At 44.8% G+C, this 25,220-nt stretch overlaps 1 protein-coding gene across 2 annotated transcripts in view; it reads left to right on the top strand.

Annotated features, from left to right (window-relative positions):
* The window catches only part of FGD5 (FYVE, RhoGEF and PH domain containing 5), a 224,755-nt gene that overhangs the window by 99,308 nt on the left and 100,227 nt on the right, over positions 1–25,220 (top strand). For both annotated transcript variants that reach the window (XM_077451613.1, XM_077451612.1), the window contains exons 4-5: positions 6,355–6,413; positions 8,345–8,375. In XM_077451613.1, the coding sequence (XP_077307739.1) occupies positions 6,355–6,413; positions 8,345–8,375 (90 nt within the window). The remainder of the gene's footprint in view (positions 1–6,354; positions 6,414–8,344; positions 8,376–25,220) is intronic.

The following is a 25,220-nucleotide window of genomic DNA, read 5'->3' as shown; positions in this document are numbered from 1 at the left end:
TCTAGCTGACACCCAATGCCTTCCGCTTCTCGAGTTTATGCTGTCAGTTGACGTCCCGTCGAACTTATAGATTGTGCCACTTCCTGCCTGCTGTGCCAAGCGGGGTGGGGTGAGAGTCATATGACCAACCAGGCAAGGGCAGCTGTGTACGAGGACATATCAATCAAGGGATTATCTTACATGTATACAAGTGGTGGAAGTGGGGCCTCCCCGAGAACTTGGCACACAGCATGGTGGGGATATGAGGACGTGCCGAGTGCCCAGTGTGCATTATTACCCCGAAGTGATGCCAGTCTCACTGAGGTCACTTCTGGTTGAGAACTGTCAGAGGAGGGAAGGGCAGCCACCAAGACACTAATAAATGAGCTTGCCCAGTTTACGGTAGTAGAGCATTAGAGCAGGAAAAGCGTTACCGTAAGAATTACTCTAATTACCGAGGAGGATACAACTATTAAGGGAGCTCTCATCCTCAGGCCGGTGCAGTGCAGAAGCTGGAATTTTCCCACACTAGAAAAGAATAGTACATTTGTTGCCCATTTAAAGGGTGAAATGCATTTGTTTACAGATACTGATTAGAGTTTAAAGCTGAACTCATTGCAAGGGTCAGTATTTCTAGGGGTATCAGAAGAGGCTGTATTATTAACTATTCTACATACCCTGGGGAGAGTCTGTCCAGGAGATTACATTGACATACCAGAGGGTACATGGAGACACAGGTGTCATGGAGGCACACTGGGTGCACAGAGTCACAGGATATACTGGGATGCACTAAGAGACATAGGACTGCATAGAGCACATGAGTCACAGGGTGGCACAGGATGCTCAGGGTTCTCTGAGGTCACTGGGGTCATGGGGTGACGCAGGATGCTCTGGAGTCACTGGGGTCATGGAGTGACACAGGATGCTCTGGAGTCACTGGGGTCATGGGGTGACACAGGATGTTCTGGAGTCACTGGGGTCATGGGGTGACACAGGATGTTCTGGAGTCACTGGGGTTATGAGGTGACACAGGATGCTCTGGAGTCACTGGGGTCATGGGGTGACACAGGATGTTCTGGAGTCACCGGGGTCATGGGGTGACACAGGATGTTCCTTGATGTCACTGGGGTCATGGGGTGACACAGGATGCTCTGGAGTCACTGGGGTTATGAGGTGACACAGGATGTTCATTGATGTCACGGGGTGACACAGGATGCTCTGGAGTCACTGGGGTCATGGGGTGACGCAGGATGCTCTGGAGTCACTGGGGTTATGCGGTGACACAGGATGTTCCTTGATGTCACTGGGGTCACGGGGTGACACAGGATGCTCTGGAGTCACTGGGGTCATGGGGTAACACAGGATACTCTGGGGTTATGGGATGGCACAGGATGTTCTGGGGTCACGGGGTGACACAGGATACTCTGGAGTTACTGAGGTCATGGGGAGACACAGGATGTTCTGGAGTCACTGAGGTCATGGGGAGACACAGGATGTTCTGGAGTCACTGGGGTCACGGGGTGACACAGGATGTTCTGGAGTCACTGGGGTCATGGGGTGACACAGGATGTTCTGGAGGCACTGGGGTTATGGGGTGACACAGGATGTTCTGGGGTCACGGGGTGACACACAATACTCTGGAGTTACTGAGGTCATGGGGAGACACAGGATGTTCTGGAGTCACTGGGGTCACGGGATGACACAGGATGTTCTGGAGGCACTGGGGTCATGGGGTGACACAGGATGTTCTGGGGTTATGGGGTGACACAGGATGTTCCTTGATATCACTGGGGTCTTGGGGTGACACAGAATTGTCAGGGTGTTCTGGAGTCACTGGGGCCAAGGGGGCCACACAGGATACTAAGGATGCTCTTGAGTCATTGGAAAGGGCCAATCACAGCTTGGTGGAGGCACCCTTACAGGCCCTAGGAAGGATTCTGTAGATACATTGAATAAATGAATAAATGAGAAATATATGGGCTTCTATCACTGCGCTGTTCCTGAAAATGCCAGGTGCCTGGCTGTCTCCTCCTTTAAGGTAGATTCATACAAGGTGCGTTAGGACTGTGTTGGGTGCCTATTTCAGCAAAGTCCCACTGCAAGACAAGGCAAAGTGCTTTGTCTCCTACTTGGCTGGTTCACACCACAGTGTTGCATGATTGCTGTAAAAAGGGCACCGCATGTGGTTGTTTTTTTTTTTTTTTGTGCAGCACAGTGAGAGCCAATTCACCACCTCGCACAGAACAGCAGCGAACAGAACTTAATGAAGTGTTACTGTGTGACATTTCAGTAAAGTTTGTTTAAAAAAAAAAAGTGAACAGTGCAATGTGCCATGATCAGCACATTGGCACTGCGGTCACCCCACCGCACAGCACGTTGCATGGCAGCAGCTGGTGTGAATGTACACTTAGTGCTCTCTGGGTTACTCAGAACTAGCATGCAACCAGTAAAGTCAGAGGAAAAGCAACAACTCCTGGTCTCTATCTCTGTTGTCTCCTCCTCCTATGCTCATCTCCGGGACTTCCCCAGAACCTCTCTCACCCCCTGGAACTCTCTACCCCAATCTGTCCCTCTTTCTCCTATTTGCCACCTTTAGGCAATCCCTGAAAACTCCTCTCTTTAGGGAAGTCTATCTCACCTCCACCTACCAAACTGAACTATAATTCTTCCATCAGCTCATCCCTCACAGATAATACCTTTTTCTACCACTTGCCCCACCCTATTAGATTGTAAGCTCTTATGAGCAGGGCCCTCCTACTTCTCTTATATTTTATTGTATTTTAAATATACTGTCTCCCTTTAGATTGTAAAGTGCTGCGCACACTGTTGGCGCTAAGAAAATTCTATATTATAATAACTCCTGATCATACTTCTTCTATGGTCAGTAAGCCCTGAAGCAATTGGATAAGCATGGCCGAGGCAAGGGGTGGGCAGGAAGGGCGGCTGCCCCCGGCACTTTGGTATCATGTGAGGTGGGGGGGGAGAAGGGATTTGTGTTGGAAGGGGGAATTTGGGGGGCAGTTATCTGAGGGTAAGTATAGTTCATACAAAGACATAACTATGTCCTGGGGCTTTAAATGGGGAGCATCTTTAAAAACTCAATGCGTTTCGCGAGCTACCGCTCACTTCCTCAGGAATGAATGCACACATGCTGTGTTTACCTCTCATTCGCTTCCCACCCCCCTTGGGTCTCTCCCCAGTCCCGCACCTATAGCTCCTACAGCTCCTAGGCCAGACCTTTTCCTGACTGCCGCTATCTGGGAAGGTTTCTATAATACTTTGTCTCAGCTGATTTGTAAGTATGGTGTCCTTTATGGTGTCCCCTATACTTTGAAGGAAATTCCTTATTATCATATGTCATACGTTCTAGAAAAAAAAAAAAATATATATATGTTTTACCTTATAGACCTGTTTTATGTGCATCCACTCCTGAGGAAGTGAGCTGTAGCTCACGAAACGCGTTGCGTTTTTAAAAACGCCCTGTCTCAGACATGTGCTGTCTTTTGTACATTTTCAAGCATGTATTATACACGGTAATTACTATGAATTTGTCTGGTCTGTTGTCTTTGTAACATGACGAAAAAGTGTACTTACCTAAACCCATTTATTATGTCTAATCAGCATCCAATGGCCATTTGTGTTACACTTCATTTAAAGTCCCAGGGTATAGTTCTGTCTTTGTATGTATAGTTTAGGGATGGAGGTGCACCACTGGTGGCACTGGACTACTTTTATCATTTTTGGGAAGTATTGTTCTAGAAGGGGAAATTTGGGGGGGTACTAAAAGTGATGATTTAGGGATATTTGTGTCAGGAGGGGGGGTGGTAAGAAGAAGACCCGTGCTAGGGGGGGGGGATTTGTGCAGAAAAGGGGGATTTGGAGTGGGGGGGGGTGGAGAAGATGTGTTCTAGGAGAGGAAATTTTAGAGGCAGAGGATTTGCGTTAGGAGGGGTGATTTTTTTTGTGGGGGGAGGGGCATTTGAGCTGGGGGAATTTGAGGGATGGGGGGGAGGGGGCAAAGATTTGTGCTGGGAGGGAGGATTTCAGCAGGGCGGTGGATTTGCACTGAGAGGAGGAGGGAATTTCCAGTATGCTTAGGGGGGTATGCTAATGTCATACATCTTGGGGAGGGTCGCAGTTTGCCCTGGGCTCTAGATGTCCTTGTCCTGGCACTGAGCATGGGAGCCAGGCAGCTAGCATTTTCAGAAACCCTCAGGCACAGAACACTTTCATGGGGCCTTTTTTTTTATTTTTTTTTAAATCAAATACTTTTTATTATACATTTTTTTGCATTTTTACAAGACAAGTACAAAATATAAAATTACAATCAATGAAAGAAAAGAAAAAAAAATCCCAAATACACTTTTTTTTTCTTTTTACTTTCTTTTCATGGGGCCCTCTATGTCGGCTATTGGGTTGTGTTGTCTCTGGTTGATATACAAGAAGAAAAGATTTTGTACTGACTTCCTCCACTCATGGCCGCCCTATATTTACATTATTTGTTCCCTTTTTTTTTTTTTTTTTATCCGCCATAAAATGTAGATTTATAGTTTACATCAAAGAAGGAAATGAAATTTGCGGTCCATATGAGAAGCCGTATAATCTGTCACTTCCCCAATAACAGACAGTGTACTCTGTGACTGCGCCATAAATCTCAGGAATTACATTTGCTGCATTTCGCTCAGAGTTTCTGGAATTCTCTATGAGCATGTTGTGACCTAAAGAGGAACCGCGGCACGACCTCCCCATTTTTATTTCATTTTGCCCCGCTTACCTGATGGTGGTATCTGGACATTTCAGATACTCACCCATCCAGTGGATCCAGCGCTGACCCCGCTGCTGAGATCATCTCCTGCCCGGCCACAGCTCCGCCCCACGCGGCCGTGTTCTCTCTGACGTCATCCAGAGAGACCATGGAGGCCAGGGACAGTCAGGCTGGGAAGGAAAAGGCTAGCTCAGGAGTCGCCAAACTTTCTAAAGAAAGCGCCAGTTTACTGTCCTTCAGACTTTGGGGGGGGGTGGGCGGACTGTGGAGAGTGGGCGTTGAAAATGTCTTGGTGTCCGTGGAAGTAAACAATGCATCTTTGGTATTAGGGAAGGAATAGTGCCCCATCATTAGTGTCTGTGGGAGTGATAGTGCCCCAACCTTGGTGTCAGTGGGTGGAATAGTGCACCATCATTAGTGTCCGTGGGAGTAATAGTGCCCCATCATTGGTGTCAGTGTAAGGAATATTACCCCATCATTAGTGTCCGTGGGAGTTATAGTACCCCATCATTGGTATCAGTTGGAGGAATAGTGCCCCATTGTTGTTGTCAGTGGGTGGAATAATGCCTCATTGTTGGTATCAGTGGCAGGAATAGTACCCCATCATTGGTGTCAGTGGAAGGAATGGTACCCCATCATTGGTGTCAGTGGCAGGAATAGTACCCCATCATTGGTGTCAGTGAAAGGAATAGTGCCCCATTGTTGGTGTCAGTGGAAGGAATAATACCCCATCATTGGTGTCAGTGGGAGGAATATTGCCCCATTGTTTTCAGTGGGAGGAATATTGCCCCATTGTTGGTGTCAGTGGGGGAATAGTACCCCATCATTGGTGTCAGTGAAAGGAATAGAGCCCCATTGTTGGTGTCAGTGGAAGGAATAGTACCCCATCATTGGTGTCAGTGGAAAGAATAATACCCCATCATTGGTGTCAGTGGGAGGAATATTGTCCCATTGTTGGTGTCAGTGGGAGGAATATTGCCCCATTGTTGTCAGTGGGAGGAATATTGCCCCATTGTTGGTGTCAGTGGGGGGAATAGTACCCCATCATTGGTGTCAATGGAAGGAATATTGCCCCAATGTTGGTGTCAGTGGGAGGAATAGTACCCCATCATTGGTGTCAATGGAAGGAATATTGCCCCATTGTTGGTGTCAGTGGAAGGAGTAGTGTCCCTTTGTTTGTGTCAGTGGGAGGAATAGTGCCCCCTCATTGGTGTCAGTGGAAGGAATAGTGCCCCATTGTTACTGTCAGTTGGAGGAAAAGCTCCCCAAGGGCTGGAGAAAGGCAAGCAAAGGGCCACATCTGGCCCCCAAGCCGTAGTTTGGAGACCACTTGGCTAGATGATGCTGAATGTCCTCCAACCAGGAAACGAGACGGGCTCTACCCGGTATGCTGCAGCTTCTGATGCACGTTGTGAGAAGCTCACAGTGTGCGTTGAAATCAGAGGAAGTCATTTCAGTCCAGGAGAGGAGCTGCTACAACTGTGCAAGACTATAGAGAAGGTCGGAGGCCAGATTTAAGTATTTCGGATAGGAATAGGTATAATGATACACTTGTGTGATTAGACAACCTGTTAACGATTGTAATTCTCTATTATTCTTGTCTGCCTTAGAGAGACGGACCGACCAGAGCGCTGACGATCGTGGAGAATCTGCTCGCCTCAGAGAGAGAGTAAGTACGGGAACGGAAGATGCAATGCAAAGACACACAAATCACACTTCATTCCCGTCATTCCAGGATTCTTCTCAGAGCGGATTAGAAGAATGGGGGGTCACCCGCTTTCTTAGCCACGTTGGGGTGTGCTGGCAGATCCTTCTTTTGCAATGAGCTGCCTTGGCTCAATGCACCCCAGGCCTCCCTCACACTACACAGAGTCAGAACTTCTGTACCCACTGGTGGACCCAAAGCGCCCACATGGGAATAGATCCTTAAAGTGGTGTTGCCACCAAAAAATTAAAAGCTGCTTAAAATTCGTAAAAAATAAATAAAAAAAAAATAATTGGCAAAAAAAAAATTTTTTACTCACCTCTAAATACCGGTTGCTAGGGGGTCCCTCGTAATCTGCCTTCTTCATTGCCCGGGCTGGTGACATCACTTCCCCTCGCGCCGCACATTCACCTGGGACCTGTCATGTGTCCCAGGTGACTGTATGGCGTATCACGGCGCCCTGCGCCGCTCGCGCATGCGCAGTGGGTGCCCGGCTGTGAAGCCACAGCCGGGTGCCCACAGTATGCATGACGGCGCCGCGAGCGGAGCGGGGAGCGAGGGGGGGGGCTTCGTTCCCCCGCATCGCTGGACCCTGGGGCAGGTAAGTGTCCGATTATTAAAAGCCAGCAGCTGCAGTATTTGTATTTTTTTTTTTAGGGGATACCCCACTTTAAGCGTTAAGTGCACATTAAGACATCACAAAAAAGTAAATGGGTCCTAAAGAAATCTGCAGTGTTTTTTTTTTATTATTATATTTTTATATATTTTAATTACGTATTTGTTGTATTATGAATGCATGCTATAATGTAGCATAATAATATGATATATATTAGTATAATATAATAATAATAATTATAAAAATAACATCTATTTAGCCAGGCTTATAGCAACACCTGACAAATTCTTCTCTTCACTTCAAAGACCCCAAACATTATTTGATAAGTACTGTAGAAATATTATTATTATTATTGTTTTAGCTGTGGTGGTTGATATTTTTATTATTATTGTTGCTAATAATAATAACAACCACAATAATAATAACAGTAATAGTAGTAACAACAACCATAATAAAAATAATAATAATAATAATAATACCAGTAATAAAAATAATGCTAGTAAAAATAATAATAATAACAACCACAATAATAATACTAGTAATAAAAATAATAATAATAAAATGAATAATAGTAATAGTAGTAATAATAACCATAATAATAATAATAATAGTATTATTATTATTATTACAAGTATTATTATTGTGGTTGCTATTATTATGATTATTTGTATTATTATTTGTATTATTATTAATATTATTATTACTACTGTTATTATTTTTTACTTTTAGTAAATATAAGGTTATAATCTTCGAAATGTATAAATAGTATAAGGCCCGGTTCACACCGCTGCGGGGGGAGATCCGGATGTGATTCGCACAGCAAATCACATCCGATCTCCGTAGCGCTGCGAGTTCAGCCATACAGACAGTATGGCTGAATTCGCAGCGCTCCCGCAGCAAACTCGCACGGGACCCTTTTTTGGGTCCGCAACAGAATCGGATCGCATGGGGGTTCACACCATGCGATCCGATTCCTGTGCGAGTCGGCAGATCGCACTGCGATATGCCGACGGATCTGGGGGTGTCATTAACATAACATTGACACTCCCAGCCGTCCGCATAGGGCAGTGTGAACTGCCGGTGGGAGGTGAGCGATGCGGGAAAACGCAGCGGATTCGCGGCGTTCCCGCATCGCTATAGTGTGAACCCGGCCTAAATGACCAAAAACAAATTGGAGGAAGCTTCTTTCTGATTGGCTGCTCTGGGCAGCGCGGACACATTTAACAGGTTTCCTCTGTTTATCTTATTCTAGCTGATTATTCATTTTGTTTCCTTCCAGGTATGTGGAAATGCTGAGACACTTGCACACTGTAAGTAGACACGGATTCTCGTCATTTCACCCGGCTAATTTGCGTTATAATATGTTGAATTTTGAAGAACTGTTTTACTGCTTTGCTTTTTTTGGGACCTGCTGGAAATTTGGATTACTTACTGGACATATTGCTAGATAGCTGTCAGAAATTAATAATGTGTACCGGCTCTCTGGGGACCCTGATGTAAGGGGGAGGCTCTCTGGGGACCCTGATGTAAGGGGGAGGCTCTCTGGGGATCCTGATGTAAGGAGGAAGCTCTCTGGGGACCCTGATGTAAGGGGGGGCTCTCTGGGGACCCTGATGTAAGGGGGAGGCTCTCTGGGGACCCTGATGTAAGAGGGAGGCTCTCTGGGGACCCTGATGTAAGGGGGAGGCTCTCTGGGGACCCTGATGTAAGGGGGAGGCTCTCTGGGGAGGGGACCCTGATGTAAGGGGGAGGCTTTCTGGGGACCCTGATGTAAGGGGGAGGCTCTCTGGGGATCCTGATGTAAGGAGGAAGCTCTCTGGGGACCCTGATGTAAGGGGGAGGCTCTCTGGGGACACTGATGTAAGGGGGAGGCTCTCTGGGGACCCTGATGTAAGGGGGGCTCTCTGGGGACCCTGATGTAAGGGGGGGGGCTCTCTGGGGACCCTGATGTAAGGGGGGGCTCTCTGGGGCTCTCTAGGGACCCTGATGTAAGGGGGAGGCTCTCTGGGGATCCTGATGTAAGGAGGAAGCTCTCTGGGGACCCTGATGTAAGGGGGAGGCTCTCTGGGGACCCTGATGTAAGGGGGAGGCTCTCTGGGGACCCTGATGTAAGGGGGGCTCTCTGGGGACCCTGATGTAAGGGGAAGGCTCTCTGGGGACCCTGATGTAAGGGGGGCTCTCTGGGGACCCTGATGTAAGGGGGGCTCTCTGGGGACCCTGATGTAAGGGGGGGCTCTCTGGGGCTCTCTAGGGACCCTGATGTAAGGGGGAGGCTCTCTGGTGACCCTGATGTAAGAGGGAGGCTCTCTGGGGACCCTGATGTAAGGGGGAGGCTCTCTGGGGACCCTGATGTAAGGGGGAGGCTCTCTGGGGAGGGGACCCTGATGTAAGGGGGAGGCTTTCTGGGGACCCTGATGTAAGGGGGAGGCTCTCTGGGGATCCTGATGTAAGGAGGAAGCTCTCTGGGGACCCTGATGTAAGGGGGAGGCTCTCTGGGGACACTGATGTAAGGGGGAGGCTCTCTGGGGACCCTGATGTAAGGGGGGCTCTCTGGGGACCCTGATGTAAGGGGGGGGCTCTCTGGGGACCCTGATGTAAGGGGGGCTCTCTGGGGCTCTCTAGGGACCCTGATGTAAGGGGGAGGCTCTCTGGAGACCCTGATGTAAGGGGGAGGCTCTCTGGGGACCCTGTTGTAAGGGGGAGGCTCTCTGGGGATCCTGATGTAAGGAGGAAGCTCTCTGGGGACCCTGATGTAAGGGGGAGGCTCTCTGGGGACCCTGATGTAAGGGGGAGGCTCTCTGGGGACCCTGATGTAAGGGGGGCTCTCTGGGGACCCTGATGTAAGGGGAAGGCTCTCTGGGGACCCTGATGTAAGGGGGGCTCTCTGGGGACCCTGATGTAAGGGGGAGGCTCTCTGGGGATCCTGATGTAAAGAGGAGGCTCTCTGGGGACCCTAATGTAAGGGGGAGGCTCTCTGGGGACCCTGATGTAAGGGGGAGGCTCTCTGGGGACCCTGGTGTAAGGGGGAGGCTCTCTGGGGACCCTGATGTAAGGGGGGGCTCTCTGGGGACCCTGATGTAAGGGGGGGGCTCTCTGGGGACCCTGATGTAAGGGGGAGGCTCTCTGGGGTCTCTGATGTAAGGAGGAGGCTCTCTGTGGACACTGGCATTTGGGGGGCTCTCTGGGGACCCTGAGGTAAGGGGGGGCTCTCTGGGGACCCTGATGTAGGGGGGCTCTCTGGGGATATATATACACACACACGTATATTACTGTATATACATGTGTATGCCCGCTCAAGCATATCACTTTCTTTACTATGCTGCTATGGGCTCTAGCCCCAGATCTTTTGTAGACCTAGCAACGCCCCTGGATGGTGCTGTCCTCCTGGAAAGATATTTGCACCACGTATGGCCGGCCTTAGACATTACTTTGGATGCATGCACTTGACATGAAAACAATACATCTGACACTCGGCCCACTTTAATCTATATCACACATCAGGGATGGCGGAAGGGAAGATTCCTCGCACAGAGATGGAGCCCTTCTAATCTCTGTGAACTTTTGCATCTCCTCCATTCTTATCATTTACACTGTCCAGGGAAGTGACACGGGGAATGGAAGTGATCACAGAGGGGACATGTTAATAATGCATGTTACAACCATAAAGTGCTTTAACGTGCTGAAAACTCAGAGTGCTAAAGATGTTGTCACATGCATTATTAAAGAGGCCGTTACACTGATTGCGGCCCAGGACGAGGTGAGATGAACACCATCGAATGGACACACCGTCCAGTCCTGTGTGAAGATGCTGTATATTGTGTAAATGGCTGGGGAAAGATAAAGGCGATCTATGTGGGATGATGGGGGTCACGCTAAGAAAAGCAGCATATATCATCCTGTAGATTGGGATAAGAAGGATCAATGAGTCCTCATGAATATTGACAAGTTATGGACTAACTTGGCCTTTGGGTATGGGAGGTCTGATAAAGGCAAACAACACTCAGGATCATTGCTTATTCCTTGTGTTAGTAGGGATGGACAAGGACTTCAGACAGGGAGGTCTGCGATTTTGTATGAGTGGGCCTGAGTTATGAAGAAGGGCAAAGGATCATGGTTGGGCAAAGGTCATGGTTGGTACCAGTGCGCCCTCATCAACCGGCTTCCCTCATGGTTCTCCAGGAGAGACACTATATGGGCAAATGTTTGTAGACACCTGACCATCACACCTATAAGGTTGTTGGACATCAAATTCATAATCATGGCCATGGAGTCCCACCCCATCATGGACATCAATATGGAGTCCCGCCTTATTGTGACCATTAATATGGAATCTCCTTAATCATGGCCATTAATATGGAGCCTCACTCCATCAGGGCCATTAATATGGAGTCCCACCCCATCATGGCCATTAATATGGTGTCCCACCTTATTGTGACCATTAATATGGAATCTCCTTAATCATGGCCATTAATATGGAGCCTCACTCCATCAGGGCCATTAATATGGAATCCCTCTCCATCATGGCCGTTAATAGGGTGTCCCACCTTATTGTGGCCATTAATATGAAATCTCCTTAATCATGGCCATTAATATGGAGCCTCACTCCATCAGGGCCATTAATATGGAGTCCCACCCCATCATGGCCATTAATATGGTGTCCCACCTTATTGTGACCATTAATATGGAATCTCCTTAATCATGGCCATTGATATGGAGCCTCACTCCATCAGGGCCATTAATATGGAGTCCCACGCCATCATGGCCATTAATATGGTGTCCCACCTTATTGTGGCCATTAATATGGAATCTCCTTCATCATGGAGTCCCACCCCATCATGGCTATCAATACGGAGTCCCACCTTATTGTGACCATTAATATAGAATCCCCTTCATCATGGCCATTAATATGGAGCCTCACTCCATCACGGCCATTAATATGGAGTCCCACGCCATCATGGACATTAATATGGTGTCCCACCTTATTGTGGCCATTAATATGGAATCTCCTTCATCATGGAGTCTTACCCCATCATGGCCATTATTATGGAGCTCCACTTTATCATGGCCATTAATATGGAGTCATACCCTATTGTGGCCATTCATTTGGAATCCCCCCCCCCCATCATGGCCATTGATATGGAGCCCCACCCTATTGTGGACATAAATATAGAGCTCCACCCCATTGTGGCCATTAATAAGGAGCCGAACAAGGTTGGAGGAGCACAATAGTGTAAAATGTCTTTCTATGCTGTAGTATTAGAAGATATAAGTAGGGGTTCTCTGGGGACCCTGATGTAAGGGGGGGCTCTCTGGGGACCCTGATGTAAGGGGGGGTTCTCTGGGGACCCTGATGTAAGGGGGGGCTCTCTGGGGACCCTGATGTAAGGGGGGGCTCTCTGGGGACCCTGATATAAGGAGGGGCTCTCCGGGGACCCTGATGTAAGGGGGGGCTCTCTGGGGACCCTGATGTAAGGAGGGGATCTCTGGGGACGCAGATGTAAGGGGGGTGTCCAAGAACTAAATGTACTGTTAGTGGGTGGCAAATGTTTAATATCTTGCTGACCGTATAACATATTTATACGGTGGCAGAGCGGCTCTCCTGATCATATACCTAGTGCGTCATCCGGCACTACCAGGTAAGGGATAGGCATGCCGCCGACGCCAATGATGTGCTGTGACTAGACACAGCAGAAGCCGATCAGTTGGTGCCGGCCAATAGATGTCCATCGGCTCCCACTGATCGGTGAGGAGAGACACTGGATGGAGCTCTGCCTATGTAAACAAGGCAGATCTCTGTCCTGACAGGGGAAAATCCGTCTCTTCCCTTAGTGAAATCAGATCACAGTGCTCACATAAACACTGGTTAGTCACACCTTTTAACCCTTTGATCGGCCCTGATTGTTTAACCCCTTCTCAGTCAGTGCCATTAATACAGTGACAGTGCATATTCTTAGCACTGATTACTGTATTAGTGTTGCTGGTTCCCCCAAACTGTCAGAAGTATCAGTTAGTGTCAGAATGTCCGCTGCAGTATCGCTATGAGTCACTGATCACCGCCATTACTAGTATAAAAAAATAAAATAAATATAGTATATATATATATATATATTGAATAGTTTGTAGACGCTATAACTTTTGCGGAAACCAATCAATATACGCTTATTGGGATTTTTTTAACCAAAAACATGTAGAAGAATAGATATTGGCATAAGTTGACGAAGAAATTTTATTTTACAATTTTTATTGGATATGTTTTTTAGCAGAAAGTAAAAAATTTTTTTTTTTTTTCATTCAAAATTTTCGGTCTTTTTTATAAAAAAAAATAAAATAAAACATGCAGAGGTGATCAAATACCACCAAAAGGAAGCTCTGTTTGGGGGGGGGGGGGGGGGAGACATACATTTTATTTATGTACAGCGTCGCATGACCGTGCAATTGTCGCAAGTGCCGTATCTCAAAAAAATTGCCTTTTTTTTTTCATCTATTGCTGCCTCCCAGTGCTGTGGATCTCTTGCAGTCTCTTTGCAGCCGCTTTCCTCTTCCATTCACTCCGGTGATGGTTGCAACGCATTTCTCAGGGCGGGTTTCCTGATAGTGATAACAGTGCTTGGCCCCTTTAAACCGGTTTAGTGGTCTTTAAACGGGCATGCCATGTGCCCTGTAGGCGTATATTTACATGTGTAGAAAATATGCGGTCTCATGTGCTGACCCCCCCCCCCCCCCCCGACACCACCACAACAAAAGCCTACAAATTGTGTGCCATGGGGGGGGGGGCACAGAACGGAGGAATTTCTCTACGCCATACCCTGCTTTGCATAATGTTTCCCACGCAGCCTGTAATGTCACATTGTCATTGCAGCGGACCCAAAAGGCCCGGGAGTGACGCTGGTCGGCTCCGTGGGCCGTCACTGTGCGCCTGCTGTTTCATGCAATGACTGGCCAGCCAGCTTTGTATCCTGGCAGATCCGGAGACTGGACACGTCCAACAGAGGGCTCATTCTGAAGCCGGAATCCCAAGCAGCTCAGACGCCTCCTTTTTTCACTGACCCGCCGTATTCATCCTCCTCGCCCCCAACCCCCGGCATCTAGAATACAAATCAGCTGTTAAAGGACAACTCCAGAGCAAAAAAAAATATTTTTTTTTGCTTTTGCATACAGTCTGCAAAACCTGAAAAACATTTTCAGTCGTTTTAATGTAGTTCCCATTAGTGACTACATTATTCCCTATGTAGTCCCCATTATATTATATATATATATATATATATAATATATATATATATATATGGGGACTAATATATGGGGACTGATAAAATATAATATATATATATATATATATATATATATATATATATATATATATATATTATATTTTATTAGTCCCCATGTAGTGACCCCATTAGGGCGATTTCTCATCACTTCCTGTTTGTTTAACCACTCGCAACCATTTTTTTTTTTTTTGTATTTATATATATATATATATATATATATATATATATATATATATATATATATATATATATATTATATTTTATTAGTAGTGATGTAGTGACCCCATTAGGTCGATTTCTCATCACTTCCTGTTTGCTTAACCACTCGCAACCATTTTTTTTATTTTTTTTGCACACAAGCAGACAACTCCATTCCTTTTGCATACAGTCTGCAAAACCTGAAAAACATTTTCAGTCGTTCTAATGTAGTTCCCATTAGGGACTACATTAGTCCTTAGACCCTATGTAGTCCCCATTACATTATAAATATATATATATATATATATATATATATATATATATAGGGACTAATATATGGGGACTGATAAAATATAATATATATATATATATATATATATATATTATATTTTATTAGTCCCCATGTAGTGACCCCATTAGGTCGATTTCTCATCACTTCCTGTTTGCTTAACCACTCGCAACCATTTTTTTTTTTGCACACAAGCGGGTCTTCAGTCACTTTTTTCATCTTTCCATCTATTAAATCTTCTGCCCTTGTTGTTGTTTTAACTTTGGATAGTAACATACCTCCCAACACTTTAAGATGGGAATGAGGGACACCTACTAGCAAACGTATGTAGGCGTAGGACACGCCTCCTGCCACACCCCCTTAAAGGAGAATTAACAAAAAAAAAAAAGGTTAATTAAATCCACAAGAGCTTTTTTTTTTTTTTTTTTTTTTTTTTTTACCACTACTATTCCTTATATTGGCTTTTAAAATTTACAAATGCAACAATTTAGAAAATGGATGAAAGGTTTGGCACTGGGAGATACTAATTGAAAGATAAAAAGTGCATTTTATATACAATTATATGGATCAGACCAAATTGAGGGACAAATGAGGGTGAATAAGGGACAGAGGGGGACAGAGGGGACATTGCTCCAAATCAGGGACAGTCCCTCGAAATCAGGGACAGTTGGGAGCTATGTAGTAAAACCTTTTTTTTCTGCCAGTAAATACCTTATACAATAGCTCCCAACTGTACCCTAAATTCGAGGGTCTCTGATTTGTCCCTCTGTCCCTCATTCCTCCTCATTTGTCCCTCATTTTGGTCTGATCTATATAGATGTTTAACCGCTTCAGCCCCGGAAGATTTTACCCCCTTCCTGACCAGAGCACTTTTCGGCACTGCGTCGCTTTAACTGACAATCGTACGACGTTGCTCCCAAACATAATTGACGTCTTTTTTTTCCCGCAAATAGAGCTTTCCTTTGGTGGTATTTGATCACCTCTGCGGTTTTTATTTTTTGCGCTATAAACAAAAAAAAGAGCAACAATTTTGAAAAAAAAAACGCATTATTTTTTACATTTTGCTATAATAAATATATATATTATATAAATATATTAAAAAATATATTTTAAAAAAATCGCAATAAGCGTTTATTGATTGGTTTGTGCAAAAGTTATGGCGTTTACAAAATAGGGGATAGTTTTATGGTATTTTTATTAATATTTTTTTTTTTTTTTTACTAGTAATGGCGGCAATCAGCGATTTTAATTGTGACTGCGACATTATGGCGGACACATCGGACGTTTTTGACACATTTTTGGAACCATTGTCATTTATACAGCAATCAGTGCTATACAAATGCACTGATTCCTGTGTAAATGACACTGGCAGTGAAGGGGTTAACCACTAGGGGGCAGGGTAAGGGTTAAGTGTGTCCTGGGGCGTGTTTCTAACGGTGGGAGGCGTGGCTACATGTGACATGTCACCGATCTCTGCTCCCGATCACAGGGAGCAGAGATCAGTGACGCTGTCACTAGGCAGAATGGGGAGATGCTTGTTTACATTAGCATGATCACCCCTGATGTTTAACCCCTTCCCAGTCAGTGTCATCGGTACAGTGACAGTGCATATTGTTTAGCACCGGCTGCATTTTTGTAACGCTGTTTTTTTCCTCCGCTGGAGTAAAGGCGCCCAGGGGAGGGAGGGAAAAAAAAAAGCGCACTGTGTGTGCTCCGGAATGTTCACAGTGTTACATTGTTTCTCCAGTTCCCACATGGCAACAAACAAAATCTCTACATTCTTCCTAGAGCACAAAGGGGACTTTATATATAGCCGTGGAATCCTAACAAAGCACACACACCATTTACACAGCTGATTTTATTTTACGTCAAAAAAGCATAGGCTGCCCATACATACAGTATACATGAGCAGTCTGAAAAAAAACAAAAAAAAAACGTGCAATTATTTTGATTTGCGCAATTGTTCATTTAGAAAAAAAATCAGAAAAGATTGTTGGATTAAAGAGTAATTCCACTTTTATTGAGAAAAAAAAATTAATTCAAAGACAATCAGAAGGCGTTCAGATGGTATACAGAACTACAACTTAACTTCTAAGCAACAAATGTCAGAAATAGGCAGTGGCTGCTGGTAGTTTTTTGTTTGGGAGGGGGGCGGCAAACAACCACCCCCGTGGCACCTCAAACCCCCCCCCCCTCGCTGTCTGCCGGTCCGCTGGCACTTGCTCCATCTAGGCGGCAGGCACATCAGGCAGCGGCGGGCACATTGGGCAACGGCGGGGATCGAGGCATCAGCGGACATACGGCTGCAGCGGGCAGCGAAGGAAATTGGGCAGCGGTGGGCACATTGGGCAGCGCCGGAGATCGGGCAGCAGCAGGCACATTGGGCAGCGGTGGGGATCAAGGCATTAGCGGACATAAGGCTGCAGTGGGCAGAGGTGGAGATCGGGCAGCGGTGGGCACATTGGGCAGCGGCGGGGAACGAAGTAGCGGCGGGCACATTGGGCAGTGGTGGGGATCAAGGCGTTAGTGGACATACGGCTGCGGCGGGCAGCGAAGGAAATCGGGCAGCGGTGGGCACATTGGGCAGCGCCGGAGATCGGGCAGTGGCAGGCACATTGGGCAGCGGCGGGGATCAAGGCATCAGCGGACATACGGCTGGCAGCGGGCAGCGAAGAAAATCGGACAGTGGTGGGCACATTGGGCAGCGCCGAAAATCAGGCAGCGGCAGGCACATTGGGCAGCGGCAGGGATCGAGGGATCAGCGGACATAAGGCTGCGGCGGGCAGAGGCGGAGATCGGGCAGCGGCGGGCACATTGGGCAGTGGCGGGGAACGAAGCATCAGCAGACATAAGGATGCGGCGGGCATTAGGCAGTGGCTCCTGTATCTTCTCCTCGCTTCCGCCGTGCATCTCCTTCCCTCCTCCTAGGCATCCAATAGGAACGCCTGTTCTTTCAGCCAATCTGGGGGACAGCTATCAGACCCGCTTCCCGATTGGCCAGAAGAAGGATCAGTGTTGCAACAGCAAATATTAATTCGCTGTTGTAACGCCTGGGTGGGCTTCAAACACAATGCTCTTCACCCGGAGCCCACCCTATTTTTAAGCCTATTCGAGCCTCTGGCTCTAATTAGGTGCTTCAAAAAAACACCCCAATACTGCTGTCCAAAAGGTGCCCCCTGTGCTCCTTCATCCAGAGTGGGGGGCACTCTAATACAGGAGGTGTGTTTCTGGCCAGATCACCAGGTAAAAACACAGGGGAAAAAAAAAAGACAAAAAAAAGCCGCGACATCTAATGGTTGGTAATCTGCAATGTATGGCATTGTTGGTTTTGGGTGTAATTCGGCTTTAATAAGATTAAATGACAACATGGCATTCAATATATATTTATATATCTTTTTTTTTTTTTTTGCTATTTATTTTCCAACAAAAGAGACCCTTTAACCTTCAAAGACTGCCCAGAGTCCGGGGAATTCATTTGGAAGGGTGAGCGGTGTAGCGGGGTCTTTGCCGCGGCCTCCTCCTCCCCCCCCCCCCCTCTCCTTCCTATGGGCACGGACAATGTGGGCATTCTCAGCTGAATGGCACAGCGTGGGTGGCTGAGGTGCCATTGTGCTGCCGCGCTTTCAGACGGGCAGGTCACGTCTGAGGTGGATGCGCTTCCTGTCTTGGAATTGTGTCATCTGAGCCTTTGGAAGCCCGGCGACCCGGGACCAGGGAAGACTCCGCGACCTGGAAAGACCTCTCCTCCTCTATTACTTTTTTTAAAGATACGGCTTTTTATATTTTGAGGTAGAACAGCGATCGTCTACACCGGTGGGGGGGGGGTCTCCAAACTTTCTAAGTAAAGGGCCGGTTCACTGTCCTTTAAGTCTTTTGGGGGGACTGTGGCTAGTGGGAGTAGAAAATGCATACCTCCCAACCGAAGGATGCCCCATCATTGGCGTCATTTGGGGGGAATATTGCCCCAAGAGCCACATCCTGGACAGGAGTGGCACCCGCTGTGGTCTCCTGCTGCTGTAGCCCATCTGCTGCAAGGTTCGATGTGTTGTGCGTTCAGAGATGGTATTCCATAGCTCCCAACTGTCCCTGATGTCTCCTCTGAACTCTGACATCAACAAGGCATTTTCCTCCGCACAACTGCCACTCACTGGATATGCGCAACAGCAGAGGTGCCTCTGATGAAGTCCACATAGCATGAAACATGTCAGGCTGGCTGATGCAAGCACGTTGTGAACCGTGGATTTTTATATGCCTTGATGTTGCTGTTGTCCCTGGTTTTTCATACTGTCCCTGGTTTTACTGAGGCTGGCAACCCTGATGGGGGGCCCCCTAGTGGCCCAGGGGCCCTCGGGGCAGTGCCCGTGTAGCCAAGTGGTCAGTCCGCCCCTGGTACCCGGTTAACCCTATGATCCATCTATCGAGTTTGGAGTGTGCCATCCAAGTTTATTATTTACCACCTGCATCGCATGATCATAAGCCCGTTTTCATATTATTCTGGTAAGCAGATTGAGAGCGCGTGGGTGCGGCGCGCTTTATACGCGCACATTGAATCTCGGTGGAAGATTTACGTCACCTTTCTATGGACAATCACGTTTAAGTCTTTTGATTTTGTTCACATTTGTTTTTTTTTTGTTTTTTTATGGACAATCACATTTAATAGCTTTTGTTTAGCGCTGTGCACTATTGGACGCCATAAAACTCTCCCCTATTTCGTGGGCGCTATAACGTTTGCGCAAACCAATCAATAAACGCTTATTGCGATTTTATTTTTTATTTTTTTTTACCAAAAATATATAGAAGAAGAATACGTATCGGTCTAATCTGAGGGGAAAAAAATTTTTTTTTTTAGATATTTTTCGGGATATTTATTATAGCAAAAAGTAAAAAAAAGAAAAAATGTTTTTTTTATATATTTTTCGGGATATTTATTATAGCAAAAAGTAGAAAAAAAATGTTTTTTTTTATATATTTTTCGGGATATTTATTATAGCAAAAAGTAGAAAAAAAATGTTTTTTTTTTTATATATTTTTCGGGATATTTATTATAGCAAAAAGTAAAAAAAAAAAATGTTTTTTTTATATATTTTTCGGGATATTTATTATAGCAAAAAGTAAAAAAAAAAAAAAAAATGTTTTTTTTTATATATTTTTCGGGATATTTATTATAGCAAAAAGTAGAAAAAAAATGTTTTTTTTTATATATTTTTCGGGATATTTATTATAGCAAAAAGTAGAAAAAATAAAGTTTTTTTTTATATATTTTTCGGGATATTTATTATAGCAAAAAGTAAAAAAAAAAAAATGTTTTTTTTATATATTTTTTGGGATATTTATTATAGCAAAAAGTAAAAAAAAAAAAAAAATGTTTTTTTATATATTTTTCGGGATATTTATTATAGCAAAAAGTAAAAAAAAAAAAAAATGTTTTTTTTTATATATTTTTTGGGATATTTATTATAGCAAAAAGTAAAAAAAAAAAAAAAATGTTTTTTTATATATTTTTCGGGATATTTATTATAGCAAAAAGTAAAAAAAAAAAAAAAAATGTTTTTTTTTATATATTTTTCGGGATATTTATTATAGCAAAAAGTAGAAAAAAAATGTTTTTTTTTATATATTTTTCGGGATATTTATTATAGCAAAAAGTAGAAAAAATAAAGTTTTTTTTTATATATTTTTCGGGATATTTATTATAGCAAAAAGTAAAAAAAAAAAAATGTTTTTTTTAATATATTTTTTGGGATATTTATTATAGCAAAAAGTAAAAAAAAAAAAAAAATGTTTTTTTATATATTTTTCGGGATATTTATTATAGCAAAAAGTAAAAAAAAAAAAAAATGTTTTTTTTTATATATTTTTTGGGATATTTATTATAGCAAAAAGTAAAAAAAAAAAAAAATGTTTTTTTATATATTTTTCGGGATATTTATTATAGCAAAAAGTAAAAAAAAAAAAAAAATGTTTTTTTTTATATATTTTTCGGGATATTTATTATAGCAAAAAGTAAAAAAAAAATAAAAAAATTTTTTTATATATTTTTCGGGATATTTATTATAGCAAAAAGTAAAAAAAAAAAAAAAAAAATTTTTTTTTTTTCAAAATTGTCTTTTTTTTGTTTATAGCACAAAAATTAAAAACGCAGAGGTCATCAAATACCACCAAAAGAAAGCTCTATTTGTGAGGAAAAAAAAACGTTGATTTTGTTTGGCAGCCACGTTGCACAGCCGCGCAATTGTCAGTTAAAGCGACGCAGTGGCGAATCGCAAAAAGTGCTCCGGTCTTTGGCGATCTTTATGCTCCGGGGGCTGAAGTGGTTAATTTTAGTGTTTCAGCGGCTGAGCCGGCTGCTTTTTTTTTTTTTTTTACAATTTAATATTTTATTTATTATTATTATTATTATACAGGATTTATATAGCGCCGACAGTTTACGCAGCGCTTTACAACATTGGGGTAGACAGTACAATGCAATACAATTCAAGACAAGGGGAATCAGAGGGCCCTGCTCGTTAGAGCTTACAATCTAGGAGGGAGGGTCAAGTTATACAAAAAGGGTAATAGCTGTGGGGGGGATGAGCTAATGGAGAGAATAGTGAAGTTGTTAGATGGAGGCAGGGTAGGCTTCTCTGAAGAGGAAAGTTTTCAGGGATCGCCTAAAAGTGGCTAAATTTGGAGACAGTCTGACAGATTGGGGTAGTGAGTTCCAGAGGATGGGTGAGGCTCGGGAGAAGTCCTGTAGGCGGATATGGGATGAGGTGATGAGGGAGCTAGAGAGCAGGAGGTCCTGGGATGTCATAGGATGCCATCAAGGACAGACTACTGGGCATCCCCCAAAAAAGAAAAGAACATAACAGTACAATTAAACATCCCAAAAACAACAAGAATGCAGTAACTCGTGTATACTGTCTGTATACTTTTTTTTTTTTTGACAACTGCAATTACCGGACTTCTTTAACACTTCAGCTGTCAACGGGGGGAGACCCGCTGACAGCTCAAACAGCCGAGCCTGAAAGTATCGGTTTCAGATATCGGTGCATTATCGATACTTGTGTAAATACTCGGTATCGGCACTGATACCGATACTAGTATCGGTGCAACCCTAGTTTTAACCCTTCCTTACTCTATCCAAAATGGAAAAAAAAAAAAAGTTTTGCCTATAGTTCTACTTTAAGACCACTTTCACACTGGTGCGTTTTTCAGGTGCTTTAGCGTTAAAAAAAGTGCCTGTAAAGCGCTTGAAAGAAGCCTCATCTGCAATCCCAATGTGAAAGCCCGAGTGCTTTAAAGGGGTTGTAAAGGTTTGTTTTTTATTTTCTAAATAGGTTCCTTTAAGATAGTGCATTGTTGGTTCACTTACCTTTTCCTTTGATTTCCCTTCTAAATGTTTTTTTTCTTTGTTTTCTTTGTCTGAATTTCTCACTTCCTGTTCCTCCTCAGTAAGCTGTTCTGGCTGACTAAACACCGCTCGGATGATGGTGTGAAGTTTACTGAGGAGAAACAGGAAGTGAGAAATTCAGACAAAGAAAAAAAACATTTAGAAGGGAAATCGAAGGAAAAGGTAAGTGAACCAACAATGCACTATCTTAAAAGAACCTATTTAAAAAAAAAAAAAAAAAAACTTTACAACCCCTTTAAGAGCCCTTTCACACTGCCAGCACCCGAAAAACGCTTAAACTAGTGGCGTTTTACCAGCGTTTTTCGAGCATTATTGGGGCGCTTTTAACCGATGCTAGTGGCCAAATAAAGGGTTAAAAGCGCCCACAAAGCGCCGCTGCCAAAAGCGATTTTCAGGCGTTTTGCAGGCGTTTCCTATTGATTTCAATGGGAAGGGGCGCTTTAGGAGCGTTGTATTCACCGCTCCAAAAGCACTGCAAAGAAGCTGTTTGCAGGACTTTTTTTGAAGCTCTGCCAACGCAGCACCTCAGTGTGAAAACACTTGGGCTTTCACATTGGGATTGCAGCTGCGGCTTCTTTCAGGCGCTTTACAGGCACTTTTTTTTTTAAAGCGCCTGAAAAACGCCCCAGTGTGAAAGGGATCTCAGTGTGAAAGCACTCGGACTTTCACATTGGGATTGCAGATGAGGCTTCTTTCAAAGCGCTTTACAAGCGCTTTTTTTTAACGTTAAGACCCCTTTCACACTGGGGCGTTTTTCAGGCGTTTTTCATGCACTTTAGCGTTAAAAAAAGCGCCTGAAAGAAGCCTCAACTGCAATCCCAATGTAAAAGCCCGAAGTGCTTTCACACTGAGTCGCTGCGCTGGCAGAGCGTCAAAAAAAGTCCTGCAAGCAGCTTCTTTGCAGCGCTTTTGGAGCGGTGAATACAACGCTCCTAAAGCGCCCCTTCCCATTGAAATCAATGGGAAGCGCCTGAAAAACGCTATTGGCAGCAGCGTTTTGTGGGCGCTTTTAACCCTTTATTTGGCCACTAGCAGGGGTTAAAAGCGCCCCAATAATGCTTGAAAAACGCTGGTAAAGCGCTGCTAGTTTAAGCGGCGCTTTACGAGCGTTTTTCGGGCACTGACATTGTGAAAGGGCTCTTAAAGCAATTGGGCTTTCACATTGGGACTGCAGATGAGGCTTCTTTCAAGCGCTTTACAGGCGCTTTTTGTAACGCTAAAGTGCTTGAAAAACGCCTGAAAAATGCCCCAGTGTGAAAGGGGTCTAAGTGTGGTCACACTAGGACAGGAAGTGTGTTACTGGCAGGATCACCCCGATAAAAATGAAGAAAATAAAGCCTGAGGATCGGTATACGGCACTGTGCCGTTTTTTTCTTCTTGGGTTTGGATACATTGTAGCACAGCCGGGTCTCTTCACAGCAGCCTGTGCTTGTTGTAGCATGAAAGTGACAGCGAAGACTCCACAAATTCCGCTTTATGACTTTTCCTGAGCGTAAAATAAGTTCAGAGAAGGTCAAATTGACCAAAAGAGGCTTTTATCTGGCTCTAGGGGATTAGCGCCGGTTTGATCCAATCACCGCGCCCGGAACGTGGAGATTGACGAGCAATCTTTATAAAACTCCAAAGAGTCATAACCGAGCTGTAGAACTCAGCAGAGCCTGCAAGTCATAGGCAAGACGGTCCCTGTGCAGGCGTATAGCGAGGATATAGTGGCGCGTTGTTGTAAACCACCTGCTCAGAGGTGGGGGGAGGGGTGGGGGGAGGGGGGGATGGCACTCGCCAACATTCATCGCCGGTCTGATGTCTCTATCAGAGCCGAGTTGTCTTCGTAAAGGAATAGAAGAGGAGAATTTTAGAGCATGACGGTGCCGGCAATTATTGGATTTCTACAAATAGCGCGGCTGGTTTTAATTGACGAGGACGAACGGTCGCTTACATGCGTTTGTTACCGTCGGCCCGCTAACTAATCCTATAAATTCTGCAAACAATCCGACAATGATCCGCTAACCGCCCTTCTTATTTCCCTAACCGCTTTTATTCTTGTCCTGCGTCGGCTTCATTGACTGCTGACTTAACCGATTCTTGGAAGGAAGGGTTTGATAGCGGCGCGTTGTTAGCTATAAAACCATCAAGCCGATGCCATAAATATATATAGGAGATAAAATAAAAACTAGAGGATGCCAGTCTGAGAAGAATTCCAGCTATGGATATACACTATATTAACAAAAGTATTGGGACGCCTGCCTTTACACGCACATGAACTTTAATGGCATCCCAGTCTTAGTCCGTAGGGTTCAATGTTGAGTTGGTCCCCGCCCTTTGCAGCTATAACAGCTTCAACTCTTCTGGGAAGGCCGTCCACAAGGTTTAGGAGGGTGTCTATGGGAATGTTTGACCATTCTTCCAGAAGCGCATTTGTGTGGTCAGGTGCTGATGTTGGACAAGAAGGAACTTGACTGGCCTGCACAGAGTCCTGACCTCAACCCGATAAAACACCTTTGGGATGAATTAGAGCGGAGACTGCGAGCCAGCCCTTCTCATCCAACATCAGTGCCTGCCCTCACAAATGCACTTCTGGAAGAATGGTCGAACATTCCCATAGACACACTCCTAAACCTTGTGGACGGCCTTCCCAGAAGAGGTGAAGCTGTTATAGCAAAGGGTAGGCTAACTCAATATTGAACCCTTCCGACTGAGACAGGGATGCAATTAAAATTCAAAGGCAGATGTCTCAATACTTTTGACAATATAGTGTATTTATGATGATCAAGTCTGGACCAATGGAAGTATGTGTACCTGGCTGATGCCGGTGGTAGCTGGAAATCTCTGTGGTAGTCACCGCTACTTCAGTGATTTCCACTAACTTCTAGGTCCTGAGGTTGCTTGCTCAGAATGGGCACCATTCAGATCTCAATGCATGCAAAGATTTCTCTGATTGGAGGAGGTAAAGATTGTGATGTCACTACCCCACCTTTCCACTTTGTCCATTCAGATAACGCTTTGCATT

Source organism: Lithobates pipiens, unplaced genomic scaffold (genome assembly GCF_037356315.1).
Source record: "Lithobates pipiens isolate NorthernLeopardFrog02 unplaced genomic scaffold, aLitPip1_a1.2 Scaffold_23, whole genome shotgun sequence".
Lineage (NCBI taxonomy): Eukaryota > Metazoa > Chordata > Amphibia > Anura > Ranidae > Lithobates > Lithobates pipiens.
This window is presented reverse-complemented; position numbering and strand designations above follow the sequence as displayed.